Source organism: Fundulus heteroclitus, chromosome 18 (assembly GCF_011125445.2).
Source record: "Fundulus heteroclitus isolate FHET01 chromosome 18, MU-UCD_Fhet_4.1, whole genome shotgun sequence".
Taxonomy (NCBI): domain Eukaryota; kingdom Metazoa; phylum Chordata; class Actinopteri; order Cyprinodontiformes; family Fundulidae; genus Fundulus; species Fundulus heteroclitus.
Window position 1 is genome coordinate 35,305,827 of NC_046378.1, and position 23,134 is coordinate 35,328,960.

General features: G+C 42.7%; 1 protein-coding gene across 2 annotated transcripts in view; it reads right to left on the reverse strand.

Annotated features, from left to right (window-relative positions):
* The window catches only part of bcl9l (bcl9 like), a 42,328-nt gene that overhangs the window by 2,702 nt on the left and 16,492 nt on the right, over positions 1-23,134 (reverse strand). Inside the window, exons 2-8 of one of the 2 annotated variants that reach the window (XM_036149510.1) lie at positions 15,451-15,524; positions 14,984-15,357; positions 5,849-5,968; positions 5,485-5,635; positions 5,289-5,373; positions 1,284-3,603; positions 938-1,192 (exon numbers count right to left, since the gene is read on the reverse strand). In XM_036149510.1, coding sequence (XP_036005403.1) covers positions 938-1,192; positions 1,284-3,603; positions 5,289-5,373; positions 5,485-5,635; positions 5,849-5,968; positions 14,984-15,287 — 3,235 coding nt within the window. In that variant the 5' untranslated portion in view covers positions 15,288-15,357; positions 15,451-15,524. Of the gene's footprint in view, positions 1-937; positions 1,193-1,283; positions 3,604-5,288; positions 5,374-5,484; positions 5,636-5,848; positions 5,969-14,983; positions 15,367-15,450; positions 15,525-23,134 lie in introns of both variants that reach the window. The other variant, XM_012868293.3, reaches the window with a different exon arrangement.

Sequence of the window (23,134 nt, forward strand, 5' to 3'; positions counted from 1 at the left end):
GTTTAGGAAAATATATTGTCAAGATATTGTAAAGAGGAAACTTTTTTTTAAAAACCATGAGACTAGGCACTTTAATTTATTAATTTACTTTTATAAAGTTAGTTTGAAGTTACACAGCAGCAGTGAAGCCTGTTCTTAGCTCAGTGTGTAATACCACCAGCAAACATTTAGTTATATATATATATATATATATATATATATATATATATATATATATATATATATATATATATATATATATATATATATATATATATATATATATATATATATATATAATATTTTCAGTGTTTACAAGCATGTTTCACAGCTTGGATTTAGTTGCACTTTGAATTCAGCTCAACTTTATGGCCATTTCACATCATTATTTTGCACCGCCAACGTAGCTGAACTTTTATAAATCAATTTAAATGTAAAAGCACACAACTGAACGATTACTGCATTTTTGCACCATTATTATCTTGCACTGCAAACATTGGACTTTTTGCACTATAAACATGGTGGAACATTCTTCTGCCCACTTTTTTAAAAAGAAACAGTTTTTCCTCCTGCACTGTTACATTCTTATCACTGCTGCACTTTATATTGAAATGTTATTTTATTCCAATTGCAATCTCATTACATTGTTGTAAGCTGTAGACAACAAAATTTCATTTTGTATGCACTCTTCATAAAAAATGACAATAAAGTTTGTCTAGGTCTAAGTCAACTCCGGGACGAAACGCTTGATAGAAAAGCAGGTGTTTAAAATAGTCTCTTTAATTTCTGTTTGTGAAACGAAAAGGAGGAAGAAAAAAACTTGATTAATTAGAGATTTTACTTTTAGGCCACATCGCCCAGCCCTAGTTCAGGAGTTTCTTCACACGTCCTGGACACGCCCTGTTTCCCCCCCTTAGCCCACCCAACATGCTTTCTGCCTCTGATGGCTTCATCATACCTCCAATAGTGACACCGGACAGCAGAGGTCGATCTGGCAGCATCTCGTCGTCGGAGGTGGCGATTGTTTTGATTGCATCGTGGTAGAGGGGCGTAGAACTGGGAACGGCGTACTTGGACATCTGGGACATAATGAGGGATAAAGGATTCTGAGACGGCGGAGCACCAGGGGACGAAGTGAAGGGCAGAGCGGCATTTATCGAAGCCGGCTGGCTGAGGGGCGTTGAACTGGAACTTCTCGGGGGATGGGGCTGACCTGCAAATATTGTAAAAAAATGATACATATTATTATTATTACAGCTACAGATGGAGCTGCTCAGATCTCTGTTCTTGCACTTAACGCTTACCTGTTTCAGTGGAGCTACCTCCTCCGTTGCCGATGGGCTTCCCACTGGTTGGACCGCCTGGACTTGGAAGAGCTGCTTTGGGCGACGTCCACCCGGGAGAACTCACGGCCATGGCGGGAGACTTGAGCTGCCGCGGAGACGCGGATGGAGAGTGCAACCCGAGGTTGGAAGACCCCATTATCTGGGGGGATTTCAGAGAGGAGGAGCAGGGAGTTCCTGCGCCGGACGCCGGGGGAAAACCGGGGTGGTGCCCGGCGGAGGGGAGGGGTGACCTCAGGCCCGGTGCAGACGGAGAAGGCAAAAGAGGAGATGGCTCTTGATTGAGGGACGGGGACTTGAGCTGGTGAGGAGGAGGCACTGATGGAGAGGTAAGGGGGTTAACGATCACCGACATTTCAGGGCCGCTCCTGGGACCGAGATCTGCTCCCCGAAGGCCTTCGGTCTGAGGCATATGGCTGAGCCGCGACGTAGCTCCAAGTTGATTGGGTCCAGGTTGGTCAGGTCCGAACATCTCGGGGCCAGGCTGCTGAAGAAAAGGCCCGTCCACCTGACCTCCAGAGAAGGTGCCTTGGCCAGGAAACTGGTAGGGGCCATCGGGCCCTGGCATCATTCCCTTATTCCCACTCCTTCCACTTTGTGAAGCACTTATTTCTCCAGGTCCAAACATGTCACCTAGGGGGCCTCCACCTGCAGGACCCCCTCTGAGCCTCTGTGACAACATCATCTGCTGCTGCTGAAGGTTCATGTGTGGGTTCACGCCCATCGGCATGTTGCTCCCTAAAGGGGAATCAACCAAGTCTCTCATGGGATGACATTCTCCAGGAGACCCCATCATCTCCCTTGAACCAGGAAAGTCCATGGGATCAACCCGACCGGAGGGCGGGCCTCGGCCCATTCCCAGGTTGGGAAAGTCCGGGCCCCCAAAACCGTCGATTATTCTGGGCCCCATGTTTCCCTGGTGCTGCTGCTGCTTCGCCAATCTGTCCATTTCAAACCTGGAGACCTGCATCTGTCGTTTCTCCATGATCCGGAACATTTCCTCGCGCGTTAAGAGCTCGGAGTCGTCCTGGAAATGTTGGGAAGCTCCGCCAGGGTAACAGCCATGAAAGCCCCCCCCACCACCGCCGATGTTGTTAGGCATGTCTTCCAGCCATATCATCCCAGGACGGATGGGCCGCTGAGGCCCCAGACCCTCTATTGAGCCAGGGAAGCCCCCTCCTCCGGGCTGCCCCCTCTGGATCTGACCGAGGAAGCGAGGGCCACGCGGACCCTCTTGGTGCAGGTCAAAGACCTTCCCATTTCCACCAACGCCCCTTCGCATCATATTGCCAGGACCCCATTGCTGGTCTCCAAGCTTGCTGTGGTAGGGAGGTGGGGGACCTCTCATCATCATGGGGCCCACCTCAGGAATCATTCTAAAGTGCTGCGGGGGCCCCGGGTGCTCAATCTCCTGCTGCCGCCTCTTTTCCTGGTAGTATTCTTCTTTAAGCTTCCTCCAGGCCATTTGCTCCCGCGTGAGCCCCTCCAGGCCCATCACGGGGCCCATTGGGTCTCCAGGTGAGGGCATCTGGTGATGCGGGTGGTTGTGGTGAGAGTCTATGTGGGGGTTGTCGAGGACGGGCCCGCCAAGGGACTGCGTTTGGGAAATCATGGACTGGAGGGGCTCCTCATACTTTTTCATCGCCCCCAGGGGAGCTGAAGGCAACATGCCACCACTCCCACAATTCCCAGGGGTGTTCGTACCAATCTCAGAGTCCTCAGTACCACTCCTCTCAGTATTATTATTTAAATTGGGTGGGTTATTAGGACCGCCGGTTGAGCCCCCTGGGTCTCCAGTGCGCAGGAAAAGTCTCTCTATGTCTCTCAGAGTCTGTAAAGAGCGCTCTCTGTGTTCGAGCTGCTCTTTGGAAAGACAGTCTATGTTCCCGCCGCCACTCCTCTGGACCGCATCGCTCTGGAGATGAGCAGACAGGATGCTAGAACTTCCAGATGGGGACAGAGCTGCACCCGGGAGACCCATTGCCCCCGTAGCGTCTCTGCTGCCAGGATCTGAGCCTGCAGGCGCAGCTTTGAGTCCTCCGTCTGTCCTTTGGGGGGCGCCGTTGTTGCTGCTGGGAGCTCCGCCAGGTCTGGCCTGACCGGACTCGCTGTCAGAATGTCCAGACGACGACGACGGCGCCCCCGCCGGAGGCAACGGACCTCCCACTCCGGCTGAGGCTGGCCGTGGGGTTCCACTTTGGGATTTAGGGGTTCCAGTTAGCGGAGAGCAGCTGGAGCTGACCTTCTCGGGGGGATTAGGAAGCTTTCCTTGCGGGTAGCCCTTCACCAAAAGAAACAAAAAAAACATTAAAAACCTGTCAAACAATTTCTCTAGATATAAATAGATAGAAATAAAAGTTTCCCAAACTGTGTTTTAAAGAATCTGTATTCCGTGTAAAATGTTTCGCTCTATCTAGCGTTGATCAGTCTGCAGGGGCAAGTTTTATACTTATTGCAAATTAGCATTAAAAATGTATCTTTTCTTGTGTTATCAGTAACTCGCAAACAGAATAAAGTTTCAGACATTTGAAACTGTTATAAATAAATAATTTATAATAAGTTCAGTGGAAAGTTATCCAGTTTAATTCGGATCAAAGAATTTTGGATTTGGAGCTAAGAGTGGGCCAGTATGAGATTTACATGTTATGCTAACTGTGAGTAAAAACACCACCGCTTCCCAGTATTTACAAAAAAAACATTTAGTACAAAAAAGAAATGCTACAACAAGATCAAATTACTTTTAGTTAGAACACAAAAGCAAAAACTATTCAAGCAGCTAAGCCTATATTGGTTTGCTACAGCTCTAGTGATTAGAAAAAAGTAGATTACACAAAAGTAGATTACAAGTAATCTAAATAAATAAACATGCTTATGGTGCAGAATATCCTGATTTTGCTATTGTGGTCTTAACATAATAACAAGTACAAAAAGCTGATCTTAAGCAGTTAATTAGTCAGGCTATCTGCTCCAGCAGTTCTCTACGTTCTTAGTCTTAGTGAGGACGCGGGCAGTAGCGTTCTGGATCAGCTGCAGCTGTCTGATCAACTTTTTAGGCAGGCCGTTGCAGTAATTAATTGGACTAAAGATAAACGCATGGATTAGTTTTTCCAGATCCTGCTGAGACATCAGTCCTTTAATCCTGGAAATGTTCTTCAGGTGATAGAAGGCCAACTTTGTAATTGTCTTTAGATGCTTTTGGAGGTTCAGCTCTGAGTCCATCACTACTTCCAGGTTTCAGCTCTGATCTGTGGTTAACTGGACACTAACAGTGCTGCCATACAGTTAGTGTCCAGATTGGCCCACCGTCACGGGTTCTCTTCTCTACAAAGTACAAAAAATCCTGCCAGATAAAAAAGATTTAAGATTGACAGAAGCTTTTTTTCAACGCTTGTGCAACTGGGTGTTTTCAGCATGATCTTTACTAAGAGGAACACACGCTGGAAGCATGGCAACAATCGACGGGAGTCATGCCGGTGCAATAAAAATTTTAAACGTGCTGAAGTGCACCGAGACGTGGCAGATTATGGGACTTTAGCACTGATGCTCCTACATAGGGAAGTTTTGCTCGCTGGAGCGTCAGACACTGAACAGGCGCCGCCGGCGGGAATTGTTTAATGGAAAAATAACGGCCACGTGTGTTTTGACGTGTCGGAACCTGTTGTTAAAAACGGCTTCCTTTCTTAATTCGACGCAAAAACAAACCTCAAAGCACTCCCTTTCAGAAAACCCTTCATTGTTAAGAAATCATATGCCCTTTACATATTGCAATGAGTAATGTGTATTTAGCAAAGAAAAGAAAATCTTTTTTTTGCACTTTTACTCTAAAAACAGTCAAAAACAGTAATAAAAAAAGAGGTATAAGTGATAAACATAGCTAAACCAGTCATTCTTCCCATTTAATTTGCACGTCGACCCATTTACAAATTCTGACCAAGAAAAATAAATAAACTAGGCTGGTTGCCTGACCTGCTCCAACTTGGAGTTTGGAACATTTTGCTGGTGAAACAGGAGGATGGAGTCACTCTGCCCTTTCATCACTGCCTCAGCAGCACTGGAAAAGAAATCAGCACAGATCCAAAAATTAACTTATTAACGCAGTTACCATCTCATCTGTAAATCCAAACGAAGAAAAAATAAAAAAAAAAAAAAGCATCCTTCTCACCTGTTGGCGAGGCTGGTAGTGAAAACATAGACCAGCTGCTGCGAAGGCTGCAGCAGCTCCGCCTTCAGCCCTTGCCCTGATCCCAGAACCGCAGATCCGGATTCAGGCATGAGTCCGGCAGGCAGGCGATCAGAGTGTCCCTGGGTAGGACCTGAGAAATAAACGGATGCCTTTAGTTACGGCACTTCAACACTAGAGGGAGCTAAAACCAAGTCAGAGGTAATGGGTGCTCTCTCAAGCTGACATGGGTTCTGCATGTAGAGAACATAAAAATCCCAGAAATTCTGTCAGAGGATTTCTGGGTGAAATTATTAGAGTTACACGTGTGTTACTGAGGATTTTCTTTTAAAGTGGACAGACGTACGCTGGGAGCCGGTGTGCGGCCTGTCTTCGTCGTCCGTGTCTGGTCCAGAGCACCATTCGTCTCCACTGTAAGGCTGTTTCTTGGTCAGAACACAACGCCGTTTGCTGCGCATAACACCCTCTGCAGAAAAAGACACACACTCACATTAACATCTAAAGTTTACTGCTAATGTTATTCTAGTTTTTTTTTTTTTTTTAAATAACATTGATAACCACATCCATTGTTTTGTGTTGGGTAATCAACAATTCAGACAGTCCAGCTTAAATCGAATAAGTACTTTAACTCCAAAAGAGACCTCAGAGGTTTATTTCGTTCTAAAGTTTAGCTGAAGGGCAAATATTGTCATATTTTAGAGACAGAAAAGCTAAAGATATTCAAAGTAATAAACATAGACAACAATTAGCCTTTCCGTGGTTTTTCAAAGCTTGCAAGTAAATTAAAAACTCAATTCTTTTCCACAAAAAGGCCTTTTAAGTGACTAAAACAGGAACAACTTCCATATATGGGTGATGGTGCAGCGTATTGTCCTGAAGCCTGTCACCATCTATGGTTGTGGATAGTAAACAGATTGTTTTCGTGAACATTATAGTAAGAACATCTAAAATAAATGGAAAAGGAAACATGGGTGAGCTTCCGTGGACGTAGGCACATATGGGAAGAACCAACTTTTCCTCCCCCAGGAAAAACTCTGTTAAAAACACTTCTTGCTCCAGGATGAAGAAAATAGCCGAGGGAGGAGGAGCCGACACAGTTCACGTCACGGCTGGGGCAGACGGCTTGAGCAGGGAGTCGACAGCCAGACCGTGGGTGTTCTTTATGAATATAAGAACATTCTTTTACATTACAGTGCCATTACATTAAATTACATATAATCAACAACTCCTCTCTCCAAACTGTCCTCTTACAGGTTTATTACCAACGCTAATTAGCTTTAGCTGCATCTTTTTTCTCTTCTCTGTCTGACCCAAATGAAGTTGAGCGTGTTTGACTGCAGCTGTTGTCTGAGTATTTTGACTTTTGTCTCATCCACCACATGCGTAGCATTGGCTGGTAATGGAGAACCCAACTGTGGACACACAGGTGAGTAACATTTTACTATATTGTAGGTAAACCCTCAAGAGTAAACCATGTGGTTATGTGGAGAGAAGTGAGACTTGAACAGTCACTGGATGGCTCGTTGATGAAACGTATTCTGGTGACAGGAGAAATTAGCCTCGTGAGACCATCCTGATCTCGCGAGCTTTCAAGGTTTCACTCGCAGATCAGTCTGGCTACCCTCCGTTAAAGAAAATTAGCCGTTCACCAAACGACGTCCAATCGCGTTTGGCTTTTAGGCGGGTTGATGTGTGAGCGCAACTAGAAGATCGACAGTTCAGTCGAAAGTAACATGGCGATTCAGCCGATGAAACTAGCGTTAGCGTGGCATCGAGGCAATTTATCGGAATTACAGGATTTCTTTGCTGAGCTAACTACCCTTTACTGCAGCAGGAAGAGTTAGCTTGCTTGTGGTTGTTGTTTTCGTCGTCGCTCGTAACAAGCACCGACGAATCTGATTGGGTATTTGGCCCTTTCTATCACCAACATAGGCCAATCAGCTAACCAGTATTTTCGCCCCTTCCCAAAATTACTTCAACGGAAGGTTTCCAGATGGATATGCGGAGCAAATCTATCTGGCGGAGTCAGGTAAAGGAGAATTGGCATCATAGTAACAATGCGGGTCAGAACTGGAGCAGAAATTTCAGCTTCTACTTGAGTGCCGCCAGTTTTCAGATTACAGTTCCCGGCACAGTGAACGTCCTCCTAAGCAGCCAATTTAAGTCTAAAAGCTGCTATAAGACAACATTTCTCTTGACTTTCCCCTCTTCACTCATCCTATAAATCTTCACCTCATGAAGATTAAAATTTGACATGCAGAATTGGGTGGCCATTGTGTTCTGCACCGGTGCCTAAATTGATTAATCCAAACTACATCTCTTTTCTGCACCTTTAAGCTGGATTCCACGGTTGCTTTTTATCGTTCATGATTTCCTACATATTTAAAGATCCACCAGGAGCTGCAAGCCTGAACACAACTGAAAAAGAAAAGCTGCAGGAATAGTATTCATGTCCTTAAAGATCATAAATCGTCCGTAACTTCCAGTGGATCTACAAAGAGAACTGCTGATTAACAGCAAACGCTTTTAAGTGTTTCTCTCCCTTATTTTCGCTAAATGAGCAGTGACATGCACTGTTCTGTCAATGTACAACAGCAAAAAAAGAAAGAAAATACGAGGCTAGAAAGAACTGAACCAGGGTCAGCTGGGTTGGTTTGAAGACAAAACAGAAACACCTTGAAGGAGAGCTCCTCCAGAGATCAAACTGGGAAGAAACCACGTGGGGGAAGTATAACGCGTCGTTTGTAAAGCAGGGGATTTCCCCTAACTTTGTTTTAGGGTGCTTGATTTCACAGCGGCCACATCGTATTCAGAGCAGCGGAAACGTTTTCAACAAAAAACCTTTAGAGCAACTGGAGTTTCTTAATGGCGTTGTAGATTTTCTGAAGGGTTTTTCTTTAGGCTTTATCTGTCTTTTCACTTTTTTTTTTCAGTTTTGCTCTTTAAATCGGCCTGTTACAACATATGAAATAGTTTAAAAAAAGAGAAAGGGAGAAAAGTTATCAAGTGTCAGGCCCAAAAGATTTTGTTCTGCTTTTAACAGCTAACACGGTTCTGTTTTTCTTTTAGTAGATTGTAAATTTCTTTCTAATACATAAAATCTCTTCAGTAAACTTTGCTCTGTTTCAACAACTATTGGAAGAAACTAGGGATGCACTGATATGAAAATCTGCACCGATATCAATGTCTGATATTAGTATTGCAGTTATGCCAATATTTATCAATATTTAGTTTATTATATATATTTTCCTCTCTTTTCGACGCTGTAAAAAAAAAAATGACCACACTACTGAGTTAAACGCCCTGTAAGCTGCGCTGCCTCATTATCTCTGTCACATGACCAAACAAATAACACATGGCCACCCTCTCCCTCCATAAACACATACAGTTATTAATATCAGCCCGGTTTTACTTATCGGACCTATACGATATGTTAAAAAAAAAAAAGACCAAAATAAGGTTATATACACCAAACCTCCATCTTGATAATGTTTAGTCCTTTTTATAGTGAAATATAATTCGATCTCGGTTGTGATTAACAAATATAAACAAACGTGGTGCCATCTACCGGCATTATCGCAGAAATATCATAATCCCGGTTTGCTCAAGTTATAAATAAATTGTAAATAATGCCAGACCGAGCCTGACCCTCTGAAATGCCTCGCAGTAAAGCAGCAGCTCGCCGTGATAGAAGACCAACCGTTATTAATTAAATAAACCGATCTACAGCAACTTTAAGAGCCTCATATCAGAACTTTTACTCACGTCAGTCAAATCTGCGTCACATCTGAGCCTCGGCAGGTTTAGCGTCCGCTTCAGTGAACACCAACGTTCAGACTGTATTCCCAGAGACATTCCAGTCTATTCTCTATTGGAATCATATATTTGTTGTGTTTTTTTCCCGCCGTTGGCACTTGGAAAATTCTTCTTTGTTTAGCTGGGAGATGCTAATAGCCTTTAGCTGCTTCCTTGCCCTGCTGCGCATGCGCAGTACGTACTTCCGTTAAAATCGTAAATAAACACAAAAGGCTTTATTTCCTCACAAACTGAGCAAAAACAAAGCATAAAACCCCAAAATAACAACTAATACAACAGCAAGACGTGATAATCTTCCATAAAAACTTTGTATGCAACCAGAGTGAGCTACTGATGTATAAATAAAAAAAAAGTCAACTAACATGGCTATGCACCTTTAAAAGTTAAATAAAATCGTCCAATATCGACGCTAATGCCGGTATATCAAGCCTCCCTAGAAGAAATATAGACTATAAAAATGGTCAATACAGTACAGTATATGTTCCTAACCTTTAGAGTTTTACTAAACGCAGAACAAAGGGAATCAAAGAACATGGTGTTTGTTGATGCGTTCACTGACAGAGAAAAATGGAAGCTTTTAGCTTTGATGGATTTAATGAACAAACGGCGAAAAAATGCTTCTCTTGTTTTTTTAGTATTAGGTCTGCTGATCAAAAATCGGAGTCAATCAATCGTAGAAATCAACAATTTCTAAAAAGTCCAAAGAAAATAACAAAGACATTATGAATGTTTTTAAAAGATTACAGGAAACCTTGCCTCATTGGAAGCAAAGGTGTTGCCCCCCCGTTTCACATTTTCTCTTTGGGATTTTATGAATCAGACCAAAACAAAGATAATGGTTAAGTGGAAAGAAAATGACAGTTTAAGTACAAATAAAGATCCGGAAAGCGTGGTGTTCATTTGTATTCAGCACCCTGAGTCAACGCTTTGTAGAAACAGATTTCTCTGCAGTTACAGCTGAAAGTCTCTAGGAGTATTTTGCTACCTGCTTTGAGATTCACAATTTAGATTTCATTTATTGCTCCATGGCAAAAAATAACAAAAACAGTCACTTTCTGTCACACATTTCCCACGAGCAAAAGGGAGCAGACGGAAGATAAGATCTTATTTTGTCCGCCCTCTAGTCAAAAAACGAAATAACTTTGCACTCCTTTCTTTGCAAAACAGTTCGAGCCGAGTCAAAATGAACAGAGGATGTCTGTTAAAGTCAATCTTCATGACTTGCCAGATTGGACTTTGACTAGGCCGTTCTAACACATGAACATGCTTTGATCTAAACGGCTGCACAATACCAGGAAAAACACAAAACTGTCATATTATTATTGTTACATATTGTGATGAGTACGTTATTTACAATTAACCAACATGATCATCCCTCCTCTGTCTTTGCAAACATCAGAATATGCCCACCGGCCCTGGGTTTTAGCAGCATTGTCACTAAAATCTTTATTAGGTTTGGCCATAAAAGGCAGGGAAAGTCTTTCCAAATGCCAAATTCTATTATTGGCAAGCAGAGTATGAATATAAGGCACCTGGAATATTAAAGCCAACCAATATTGCATCCAAGCGTCCTTTCCGACTGCGATATTGCACACACAGAACTTATAACAGCTATTGTGATTCAATATATCTAATCTAAAGCCCCACACTGTAGCTCTGGCTGCATGTTTAACATCATTGACCTGCTGGATGGCGAACCTTATCAAGCCCTTTGCAGCCACTAACGTAGTTTCTTCCAGGATTTTCCCTTATTTACCCCAGTCCATCAGCGCTGACTAGCTTCCCCGTCTCTGCTGAAGGAAAAGCATCGCTGCAGCATCAGCCTGCCGCCTTAGCAATGGCTTGCTCAGGCAGATGTGCAATGGCAGTTTTCCGCCACACAAAATCTGAACGCAGCCCAAAAAGTTTAATTTTGGTCTCATCTGACCAAAGCACCTTTGTTTGCATGCTTGCTGCCTCTCTTATTTGATTTATTATGGTTTTAATTTTAACACTGACTTACTTCTAGCTGCCAGACTCCTGCAAACAGATTCTCCCACCTGAGCTCCAGATCTCTGAAGCTCCTCCAGTTACCGCGGCTCTCCTTACTTCTCCTTCCCTGTCGCTAGAGACCATGTTTTGGTAGGTTTGCAGTTGGGTCATAGTCGTTGCATTTTTTAGATGATGAACCGACCGGTTTTCTGTGAGATATTCACAGCTTGAGATATTGCTTTATAACCTAACCCTGCTATAGATTTCTCCACAACCATCTGCCTGACTTGTCTGGAGGGTTCCTCAGTGTTCATGATACAGTTTGTTCCACTGACTTTCATTAACCGACTCTCTGAGGCCTTCGCAGAAGAGGTGCATTTACACGGAGGTCGACTTAAACTCAGGGTAGGGCTGGACGATAGTTCAATAATAATATATATCCATGATAGAAAAAAAGGGTTAATAAAAAGTTCAATAGAATAACAGTTTTCCTTCCTTATGCATTCTAGCCTATCATGTAGGTCAGGGGTCTGCAACCTGTGGCTCTGGAGCCGCAAGTGGCTCTTTGGACCTTCCACAGTGGCTGTTAAATTTAGTTACAAATTATATTTTTATTATGGTATTTAAATGTAAAAATGATAGTAAATGCATGTTTTAGCAGTTTTTTTCTTGGAATAATTGCTTTTAATTTTCACAACAGAAGATGATGCTGAAAAAGCCAGTAATATTTACTTTTAAATAATTTTTTTTCATTATGTTGGAAAGTATGATTTTTTTTACACCATTATCCACAAATATCAACATCCACCCATCCTCTTTTTTTAAACCTCAAAAGAGACATAAAAGGGTGTTTCTTTTACGATAACAACATATTTCCTACAGCAGATCTTTATCAAAAATTATAACTTATCTTTTTTTCAAAAGGCCAGGCAACATTTGCGGCTCTGAACAAGTTTAATTCAAGTGGACTGTAGGCAAAACGGCTCTTTAGACTGTAAAGGTTGCAGGCCCCTGATGTAGGTTAATATTACAGTCGTTACATCCTCCCGACCAATCACAACGCAGACCAGGGAACCAAGCTCCGCCCCTTTAAAAAGTTCAGAGAGCACATCAGTTATTTTTATAAACAGTTTTGGTAAAAAGTTTGTCGAATAAAGGGTTGAGTTTGAATTCAGTGTTTATCTAAAAATATGTCACTAAGCAACAGGATAAAATGGCAAGGGCTGGACTTAAAATCTTTGTTTTGAATTTGTTGATAATTATCCATATCGATTAATATGATTTCTATTTTATCAAAATGCTTTTTTTTTCCCTATATCGTCCAGCCCTAACTCAGGGTGGATGGGATTCACTAATTACGGGACATCTGAAGTGGTTGCACTAGATTTTATTTCAGAGGATGAGCACGCCACACTTTTCAGATAAAAAAAAAAGAAAAATAGCATAATTTTCTTCCCATTTCATAATTAATTACACTGTGTTGGTTAGTCACGTAAAACATTACACAGATTTCACAGAGAGATTACATCTGAAGGACACTGTCCTGTCTCAACAGTCTGTTGAGGAGGGCTGCTACCTTTCCCCGGCCTGCGAACGTACAGCAAAGTAGGAAGTTGCTATTGCAAGGCAGGGCAGATGACAGCAGGAGGAGGACTTCTACACTGATAAAGGGACATTATGACCTCTCCTGCTACCAGCAGACACAAAAGGGTTATTCAGAAAGCCCAAACTCGGGCTAGTATCCAGTAAAAGGTCAGCAGGTTCAGGGCGACTCTGATGTTGAGCACGTGTGACGAGAATAGCTTTAGCTGTGCATCCATTTAACTGGGAGCTTGTACTTTCAAACGAGCCACCTCGTATTTCATCCACCGAGAGCGGAGGCCACGCCTCCCCCCCAGCGGGCCTTTTTCTTTTTCTTCTTCTTTTCAGGATGTGGATTTTGCATACAGCACTCAAATCTGTTTTTACAGTCACCGTTTGTGACGACCTGCCTCCCCATTTAGAGACAAAGGAAGCAAGTCACCACAGATTAGCATGGCGTAGTTATGAAGGCGATGCTCGGAGCAGCCGTCGGGGGAAACCAGTGCGAACAGATGTCCTCCGTGGCGGCGAAAGCATGAGAGCGTGCTGCATAGGAAGCTCAGAGGAGTTTCACTAAACTCGCTAAAGCGATCTACAGCCAAACTCTGGCGTACAGAAGTGAAGAGGCTCCGGCAAACAAAAGCAGACCAGACACTTTTCCAACAACAACAACGACGACGTCACACGTTTTCCCACACGCAGACAGAAACTAATTGAATGCTTTGACTGTGAGACACAGCAGAAAGAGTTAAAAGCCATAGGGGGGGGGGATTTTCTGATGCTTCAGCGAAAGGTCAGGGCATTTCAGCAAGAGAGAAAACAAATTCATCCGTCCTCTCGGTCCTTACATTCACTTCCTGCTGTGGAGGAGGCGAATGCGCGTAAGCTGGTATTTCGGGTAAAGATTGGGCTGATAGGAAGTTAAAGGAAGTGTAAATTTAGACCCAGTGCACACGGCGATGTTATTGGGTTAAAACTGAACCGCAGGCGTTCTCTGAAGACGCTACGATTAGGAAGCGTGTTCCTGAGTGGACGGATCTCAGTAACGCGCCGGTCTCTGCTGTCCGTATGGGGAAACCCTGGAGCGCGCTCAGTACAGACCAAGCAGTATGCATGCACAGACATCATATACGTAGACGCGTCATAGGGCGCAGGTTGGCACGTCAACGTCGCCGCCATATTGTATGTGGCAGAAAAAAAGTTGAGTTCTGTTGTAGTGAACGTGAATCAGAGAAGATGCCTCATTCCTGTGCTGCATGGAAATGTATTCTGGCTGATTTCACTATATATATATATATATATATATATATATATATATATATATATATATATATATATATATATATATATTTATATATTATATTATTATTGTGTGTATGTGTCATGAATATAAGGATCAATTTGTTAAATCTAAACATTGTGGTCTTCATTATTTCATAAAGCCGTGTCACATGTGAACCTTTAGGAACAGACTTTTTGGGTGAGTATTAAAGAGGTAAAATTAATAATATGAGAAAAAAAGTCCTAGGTGAATAAAGCAAAAATAAACAAACAAACACAAAAGTGGATAATGTTATGATAAAAACATCATATTATGAGAATTAAGAGGGAACATTTCCAGAATAGTCACAGTTTGCAGAATTATTTCACACCTGGAGTAATAGACCCAGGTTATTATTATTTTATATATTTTTATTCTTTAGGAGAATAAATTCAGGAGAATGAAGCTAAAGGGATACGAAAATAAACTTGTGATATTACAAAAACGAAAATACTACGAATACAAAGTATATTCAGAGATTAAAGTCCCTCTGATACTGTTTAAGTGACTGAGTAAATGCAGATTTGCCACATTTAAGATGGCGGACGCTCTGACGCATCGCAGCATAGGCAGAACCCGCCCAATGACGCGTCTACGTATATAATGTCTATGTATGCATGTGCATGCTGGGGAGTTTCTCTTGTTTTTTTGCTTCTTTTCAGCTTTAAAGAACTACTGCCCACTAGTGGCATGGCAGTGAAATGAAACAATAATTAATAACAATAAAATAAGACGTAGATGTGTCAGCGGAAGCGGAAAAACAATCCCGTTTTAAATGGACTTTTAACTTACCCCCTTTGGCTTCTGGCTCCAGCGCCGGAGTCGGAACGACACCCCTGGGTTCGCCGGACTCGACGGGGACGCTCCGGTCCCGCTTGGATTTGGTTTTCAGCATCCCTCCGCTCGCCGACTGGCCTGCGACCTTTGGGCCTGGGTTGCCGTGGGAGACCTGGCCGGATTTGGCCGCGTGGATCCCGGGGACGCCTCCCTTCGAGCTCGGGAGCGCCGCGGCTCCCTGCGGCACGCCCGGCATCTGGGGCCGGCCGTCGCTGCTGACCTGCTTGCCATGGTTGGCCACTTTATTGTCCATGTGCATCTGAATGGTCGAGGTGGACGCTCGGTGAGGAGAGAGCTGCGGCGCCCGTCAGTGGAGCTCACATCGCTCACTGGCAACACTAAAAAAAAAAAAAGAGAGAGGAGAAGAAGGAATCAGCGCACTTCAACCGCGGGGATCACATCTGTCAAACTTTCTCACTCACCTCATGTCACCTAGACGCTCAGCTGACATACTGCCATGTTGCTCTGCAGGGCGCCTCACTGGCCGCGCACACACCTGGAGGACAACGGGAGAGTAATGTCATCAGATGAGGCAGATAGCAACCTTTACAGTCGCCGTTATCTGTCTGCGTCTTCAGCCTGAAGGTCAACATCAGCTTTTACGTCTGAAGACAGCCGAGAGAGAGAGAGAGAGAGAGAGAGAGAGGAGCGATAAGATGGCAAGGCCGAGGAGACACCGCCAGGCGACTGGCCCTTTAAGGGAAACTGAGCCAAAAGTGACTGTGAGCTGGGGGAGGGCCCCGAAACTCAGAAGTAGCTCAGCAGAGTTGAAGGTCCCACCCTCCCACTGAACACTCTGCAAACCACAAAAACTCCAGCGAGCGCTCTACGGCGGCGCGTCTGCTGCCGAGGCTTTCCTCCCTCGGTCTGAGGCTGCGTCTCCCCACGCCGAACCCAAACTGACGGCCTTACTGTGACAGATCTGAGCTGACTCACTCAGCTGAGCCCACAGACCTCATCAGCAGTATCTACGTTTGCTTTTAATCTGTTCTGCCTGCACGGAGAGGCCGGACGACAAGGAGTTCCCCCTCCAAGCTCTCGGCTATTTATTTTATTTTTATTTTAGCTTTCCCAGAAGAGTTAACAGGGTTTATAACAACAATAATAATAATGACAGCCTTAAAGTGAACCGGATTTAGTAGAACCACAAACCTGTCCTCGTCCACAACCTCGCGCCTCTGATTTTAACCTCTGCCTTATAAAGAATTTGCATGTAGAAACCAGTTGCACACACACACACACACACACACGTTCTTCCTCCTTGGAGTCCAACCCATAAAACCTCAGCGGCGTGTGAAGGGAAAAAAAAAAAAAAAAAAGAACAAAAAGCATGACAACGTTTTCTAACGTCTGCAGGTCTCAACAAGACCCTCCCACACCTGTTTCTGGCAAACAACAGACGGTCAAAACCATTACCTCATCTAGCTCAGATCACTCCGCCTGACATAACCCATTTTCTACCGGCTTGGCCCGCACGGCCGGCTCACCTTGGCAGACGTCGGTAAACACGGAGCTGTAATTAGTCATTAACCAACACCGGCGTAGAGAGGCGGCCTGCCGGTCGGCCGGGGGCTTCGTCACTCATTAACTCAGACGGGGACGATCCGACGACGCTGCTGCCGCCAAAGTGCGACTCACAAGAAGAGCGAGGCAGACTGATCATGAGCTGAGACGCTGGCCTTCGAGTGGATGCTTATGGGGAAAAAAATAAAATAAAGAATAATAAGGCCGCTGTGAGACGGAGGCCAGACGTGTGGCTTTGGATCAGGTTCACGGCCAGTTCTGCTGCAGCCGACGTGATAAGAGAATCAAGGCGGCACAAAGAGGTTTCATTTGAAAAAATAAATTAAATAAATCTCATTCACACTTTTACAAAAGTTTAAACTGATTAACGAGAAGCAAGAAGATCAGTTCCCACGGTACGGACCCGCTACCGTGGAATGTGTGGAAAACCCAGATGCATCTCGATAGATTAGACCGCCGGTTCCCAGCCACGGTCCTCGGGAACCCCTGTGCTGCACGTTTTTAGTCTCTCCTTGCTTCCACGGAGGTTTCTGCCTGCAGGGGAGGTCACGCAGTCGCCTGAATCCAGCGAGCTGGAACAGAGACGCACCTAAAACATGCAGGATAGGGTTCCCTGAGGACCGGGGCTGGGAGCCGCTGCATCACAGTATCATTCAGTTATTGTACCAAAAACACCTGAATCGTAAAGGTGAAGCTAGGTAACAGAGTGCATCTATTAAACACAAAGCGGCACAAAGTCCATTTTGACGATTCATGCTTGGAGTCAATATTTGGAATTTCTAATAAATAAAAAGATTTTCAAAACAGAAGTCCTTTGTTTTGCCCATTTTTTGGCGAAACCACAAAAAGAAAAGCCAGCGATAGGTTTTCTAAGCATATTACTGGAAAGTTAAGCCGGCAGACACTGTACGGTATTTTCAATCGTTGTACTCAGACTGTACGACAAAACTACGGGTTTAAAAGTTTTTAAAAGTTTTCTGTTCTTAGTGTACGGCGACGCTCTGATGCGATCTGACTGCTCACAGTGTACGATCAAAAACCACGTCGGACTAAGTCTGGACAATATAGAAAAAAAGCATATCAATAAAATAGAAATCATATTGATCGATATCGATAATTATAAACAAATTCAAAATATATATCTTAAGTTCAGCCCCTGGTCATTTTATACTGTTGCTTAGTGAGCTATTCTTAGACAGTGAACACACAAACACTCAATCCTTTATTCAACCAACTTTTTACCAAAACTACAACTTTTTAAAAAAGAATGTGTGCTCTCTGAACCCTTTGAAGGGGAGGAAGCTTTCGTGCGTCTGCGTTTGTGATTGGTTGGGAGGATGTAATGACTATAATATTAACCTACATGATAGAAAAAAGAGGGTCTATAAAGAGTTCAATAGAATAACAGTTTTCCTTCGTTTAGCATTCTAGCCTATCAGCGATATACGTCTATCAATATATATACATATTGTTATTGAATTATCGTCTAGCCCTACGTCAGACTCAGCCCCGTAGAGAGATGGTGCTTGTCGGCCTCGTCTATCCGGACTCCAAACGTAAAAACAGTAAAAGAAGAAAAAGACGGAAGTGTCGATGCTCACTGTTAAATATAAGGCTCAAAAGAACAAAACACGCTGCCTTGGCAATTCTACGAGTCACTCCTCCGTAGTTTGACTCCATGTCATACGTACCGCCGTCATGCTTCTCCCCAGTACTATGTTTTCGTCTGAGAAGAAGAAGAAGAATAAGAAGAAGAAGAATTCCCTTGTTTGCACGTGCTCAGTGTGCGAAGTTGGGGGAATTTGGCTCGTAGAAGCTCTGGTTCACCAGCAGGAGGCGCTCACGATCTCCTCACGCAGGCTGACTAAATTTCAGACATGTTTGATTTTCATCCGACCGTACCATTCCTGATGGGGAGGTGGTCGTGAGAGGCTAATCGCCCTTCGTTACCCCCTGGATCCGACACGACGCAGTATCAAGCTGAAACTCGGCCCGATCCCAAAAAAATTCTTGCGCGACTGAAGAAATCGGTCCAAAAAGGGCAAAAACTCGTCCACCCATCTTTAGGTGGGCGGAAAAAAGCGTGGTAGAAAAAGTTTCACTAGCAACAAAGTTAACTGCAGCCGTGAGAGGGTTAAATAATAGACCCACACCCTTCTGATTGCAAGACAACTCTTCTACCTGCTGAGCCGCACAGAAGCACACAGTGACTTTGTGAAGCAGGGAGTTGGAGACGGATCTTCAGCCTCCGCAGGCAGACATGAGCTACACCTGCTGCTTTCCTGTTGTTAAGTCACCACTGAACCAGAGAAGCATCTTCCTGGGCTAAGGAAAAAAATAAATAATGACTGGACTCTTTTCAGATAAAAGTAAAGTTTGTTTGTTATTTGTAATTCATTGTCCAAGAGTCTGGAAGAAGAGAGGATAGGCAAACAATTCAAACAAATGCTTAAAAGTATCACTGTGTAACAAATCTACATGAGTTTTACATTTAAAACAGAATTACTGAAATAAATTAACTTTGGGATAATAATGAAAATCACAGAGATTCCCCCAGTTCTCTGAAACTGGTTTAATTAGTTGTGAAGAAATCAAATAGTTGATTAAACAGTCTCTTCTTAAGTTCATTTATCAAAATCCCTACAAATACATAAAGCAGATATCAATATATCTTGGAATAATAAAGGAATAAATGATATCTTGCAGAATTAGTTAAAGAAACCAAAAGCAAGCAGAATATTTAATTTACATTTTTATCTGTAAAAGATCACACCCAAAGTACCCACCACTAAAATGAATTAGTTTTATCTGCATTCATTAAATTCTGACCTCAGCAATTTAACAAACGAGCTCAAACAGTATTCAGTCTTAATTGACATTTCTACAGTGATATTAATCAAATCCAATCAAGCCGGCTAATCTTTAGCTACTCCAAACTAATATCTTGGTTGTAAAATTAAAGTTAACTTCCCCCTTTCAGGGAACTTCCCGTTTTTTTATTCTCACAAATAATAAATTAGGTAAATAAAATCTCGTTTTAGGTCAGCTAGTTTTACCGGATTTCATTAAATTTGCCGAATGCCAGAATTAAGGGAGATCTGTGAGTCTTCCTGCATGTAGTCTTCCATGTTCTCTCTGTGCATGCGTGGGTTCTCTCCGGGTACTCCAGCTTCCTCACCCAGTCTAAAAACATGATTGTTAATTGGTCGATCTAAATTGCCATGATGATTATTGTTCCATTTGGAGGAAGGTATCATGAGAAAAGAACGTTTGGAAATGAGCAACATCTCAAGACATCAGCCAGAAAATTAAGGCCCAAGTTAAAATACGTCTTTTATAAAGACAGTGACACTATGCATACTGCCCAATAGCTTACAATGTGGCTTAAAGCTTTATTTGGTAATCCTGTTCAGAAACACTTTGTGTAATAATGGGTAATATGGTCCTTCCATCCCGAAAGTAGCAAATACATTATGTATTCACAAAAAGGAGGTTAAAAAAAAAAAAGGTGTTTTCTGTGGGAGCTGTAGGCCTATAAAAACTCTTAATCTCAGTCTGAGGTTTTGTTCCTGCTTTCATTCCTCTCCTCTGTCTCTCAAGTTTAGAGTGTATAACCTTATCTACTGGTTGTCCCACATTCCATCCTTCTGACGCGCTCACATAACACCAGTGTCCGTGCTCGTTCCTTCGTAGTCTCCGCTTGCTGGCTGCGCATGCACACTTCTAGTGTTAGCTTAGCGGCTAGGTTAGCGTTTAGCTTAGCAGTTAGCCGTTCATTGTAGCTCCGCTGGTCTCACCGTAGACTTTGAACATGGCTGAGAGTCATATGAAGTAAACCACGTTCATGTTAATGAGAAGAAGAGGAAGCCCTCAGTAGAAAGAGATAAGACCAGAGTGGATTTGGAAGATTTTTAAGACGCTATCCCCCTGAGGAGTGGAAGAGCGAGATAAGCTGGTCTTGCGCATGCGCAGTTATTCAAAAAAGGGACTTGGGGAAACTTCCGGAAAAAAACAAATAAATAAATAAAAGAATCGCCGACCCTAGCTTTAACGACAATAGTTTATTTTATGGAGTGCTCATCACAAAGTCGTGAGCTCAGTCATGTCGAACCTTAGAGAGCAGAGCTGAAAAATTGTGCGGAGGCCTGCCGACCCAGTTAGATCAGTTCTGTCGGGAGGAATTGTCCAAAAAATAAACTATTGTGAGAAGTCTGTGGGAAGAAGTAAGACTGAGCAATATATTGAGATTTTAAAAATATCGAGATTTTTGTAAAAGAGATATAAGATGAGAGTATATCGTTTGTAGCAAGATGGTCTATGTTGAGTTAGAATTATACTTTAATGTATTCCAGTAGGTTACTTTACAGCTGTTTCGTACATTTGTCTACAACAGTGCCTGCCTCGGGATAAAGCTTAAATTCAGAGATGCCTTGTCATACTTTATGAAAAGAAAAACATATCAAGATAAATATTGTATATCGGCATTCAGGCTAAAAATATCAAGATATTATTTTTGGTCCATATCGCCCAGCCCCAGGAAGAAGCCCAGGATGTTGGACCAAAGGGCTGCGTGACATTATAAAATCTTGCGATAATATCGGTAAATTCTGCGATAGAGATATCAGTTGTGTCTATTGTCATCTTTAGTCGTTCATCTTACTTCCATCACGCGATTACATTTTACATTATCATGTAAAACGCAACCCGCGTACTTTAAAGGCAGTCTGACCAAAATATTAAGAAAATGTTTAACGTCTAAAAGTTAAAGACTAATAATTTAATAATGTAATTTATTTCCTCATTATTCTGGCATTCAGCATGTAAAGCAATAGATTAGACTGACCTAAAAACTTTATTCTGTCAATGAGATGATCGCAGATGCTTGATTAACTGCGGCGTCCTCGTCACGTTAAATCAGAGCCGATGAAGAGGGCATTTATGGTTAAAGTCTGTTTGCCGTCACCCAGAGCGATGATCCAGAGCCCAGCATCAGTCCATCGCACTCATGGTCTTCACATGCAAATGCCAAAGAAAAACGATAAAGTACGAGGATACATTACACAGCGCTGTCAGGCTAACGAGGTTAAATCCAGATCCTCCATTAGGTTTGGCACATCAACTAAAGAAAACAGAGCCGCTCTGGGACCTGAATTTTCTAAGTAAGATTGAGTAATCTGCACTCTCATAACTCCCTTACTGTCATGCACAATACATTTTGAGGACAAAAGTATGCTCTACAGCGTGCAATCAAATCATATGAAGATATGTTAGCCCAACTAAAAACAGAAGAATCAGCTTTAAACTCTTTTTGCATAATGCATCAGAGGCGCCAATGAACCCATGCCGTCTGATCTGATAATTCGAATAAAGATTAAAAGACATTCACACATATCGTTGACACCAGAAATTAAACCGAAAAAGGAGAGAGAAATAAAATATGCAAAGGAGAGTCAGCGTTTCTGTGGTCGATGGTTCTTTTCTGATCAATCTGTGATTTCTGCTCCTGCAACAACTGGCAATCCGGAGGAAAAAAAACTAAACAACTACAATTATTTAAAAACAGTACTGCTTTGTTCACTCTCTACGGTCTGCAATTACAGGTTATCCTGCTAAAATCCTCCTTTTCATTCAGGCTTCTGCACAACAAACAAATCCATGTGAGCAGCTATTCAAACAGAAAATAATCAAGGTGCTTCAAAAAAAAAATAAAAAATAAAAAAGCACCTCTATTGTCATTTCCTTAAACCATCCTTAAAGTATTACAGTAAATGATAGCAACCAAGCAGAGAAATGTTACATTTTTCTTTTTATTATAACATGCATCACTTGTCTTTGATTTCTGGAACCACTTAAGGGAATGAGAACTTTTCCTACATTAACAATCTTGCCTGTCCAGATGGAATGGGGGATCTGCGGAATACGTACGATAAGCGAGTAGCTTACCTGCTATACAGGCAGCAGTCAGAACAATCTACGTTTGGAGAATCAAGAAGGAAATATAATCAAATTGACTAACACATACTCAGAGCAGCACCACAAAAAGACACACACACAAAAAAAACCCTCAAACCAGATTAAGCAAAAGTCACATATGTGCCACTTCATCCAAAACCCAATTTATCCCACCGCTGACTGGCTATGACTCAGTTTCCGCTCTTTAATACTTAGAATTAACTATGAGACTCTGAACACAAGTTATAACGAAAGCAAAGACTATGAGCTGCTGCTAGGGCTGGACGATAATTCAATAGCAATATATAATCGATCCATAGACGTATATCGATGACAAAAAAAGGGTCAATAATAAAAGTTTTCCTTCCTTTTGCATTCTAGCCCATCATGTAGGTTAATACTACAGTCACCACATCCTCCCATCCAATCACAACACAGACCCAGGAACCAAGCTCCGCCCCTTCAAAGGGTTCAGAGAGCATGCCTTCTCTTTTCCTTTTTAAAAACTTGTAGTTAAGGCTTCAGTTTGAATTCAGTGTTGGTGTGTTCTTTATCTAAAAATAGGTCGCTACGCAACAGCATAAAATGGCCAGGGCTGCATTTAAAATATATGTTTTAAGATTCTTGATA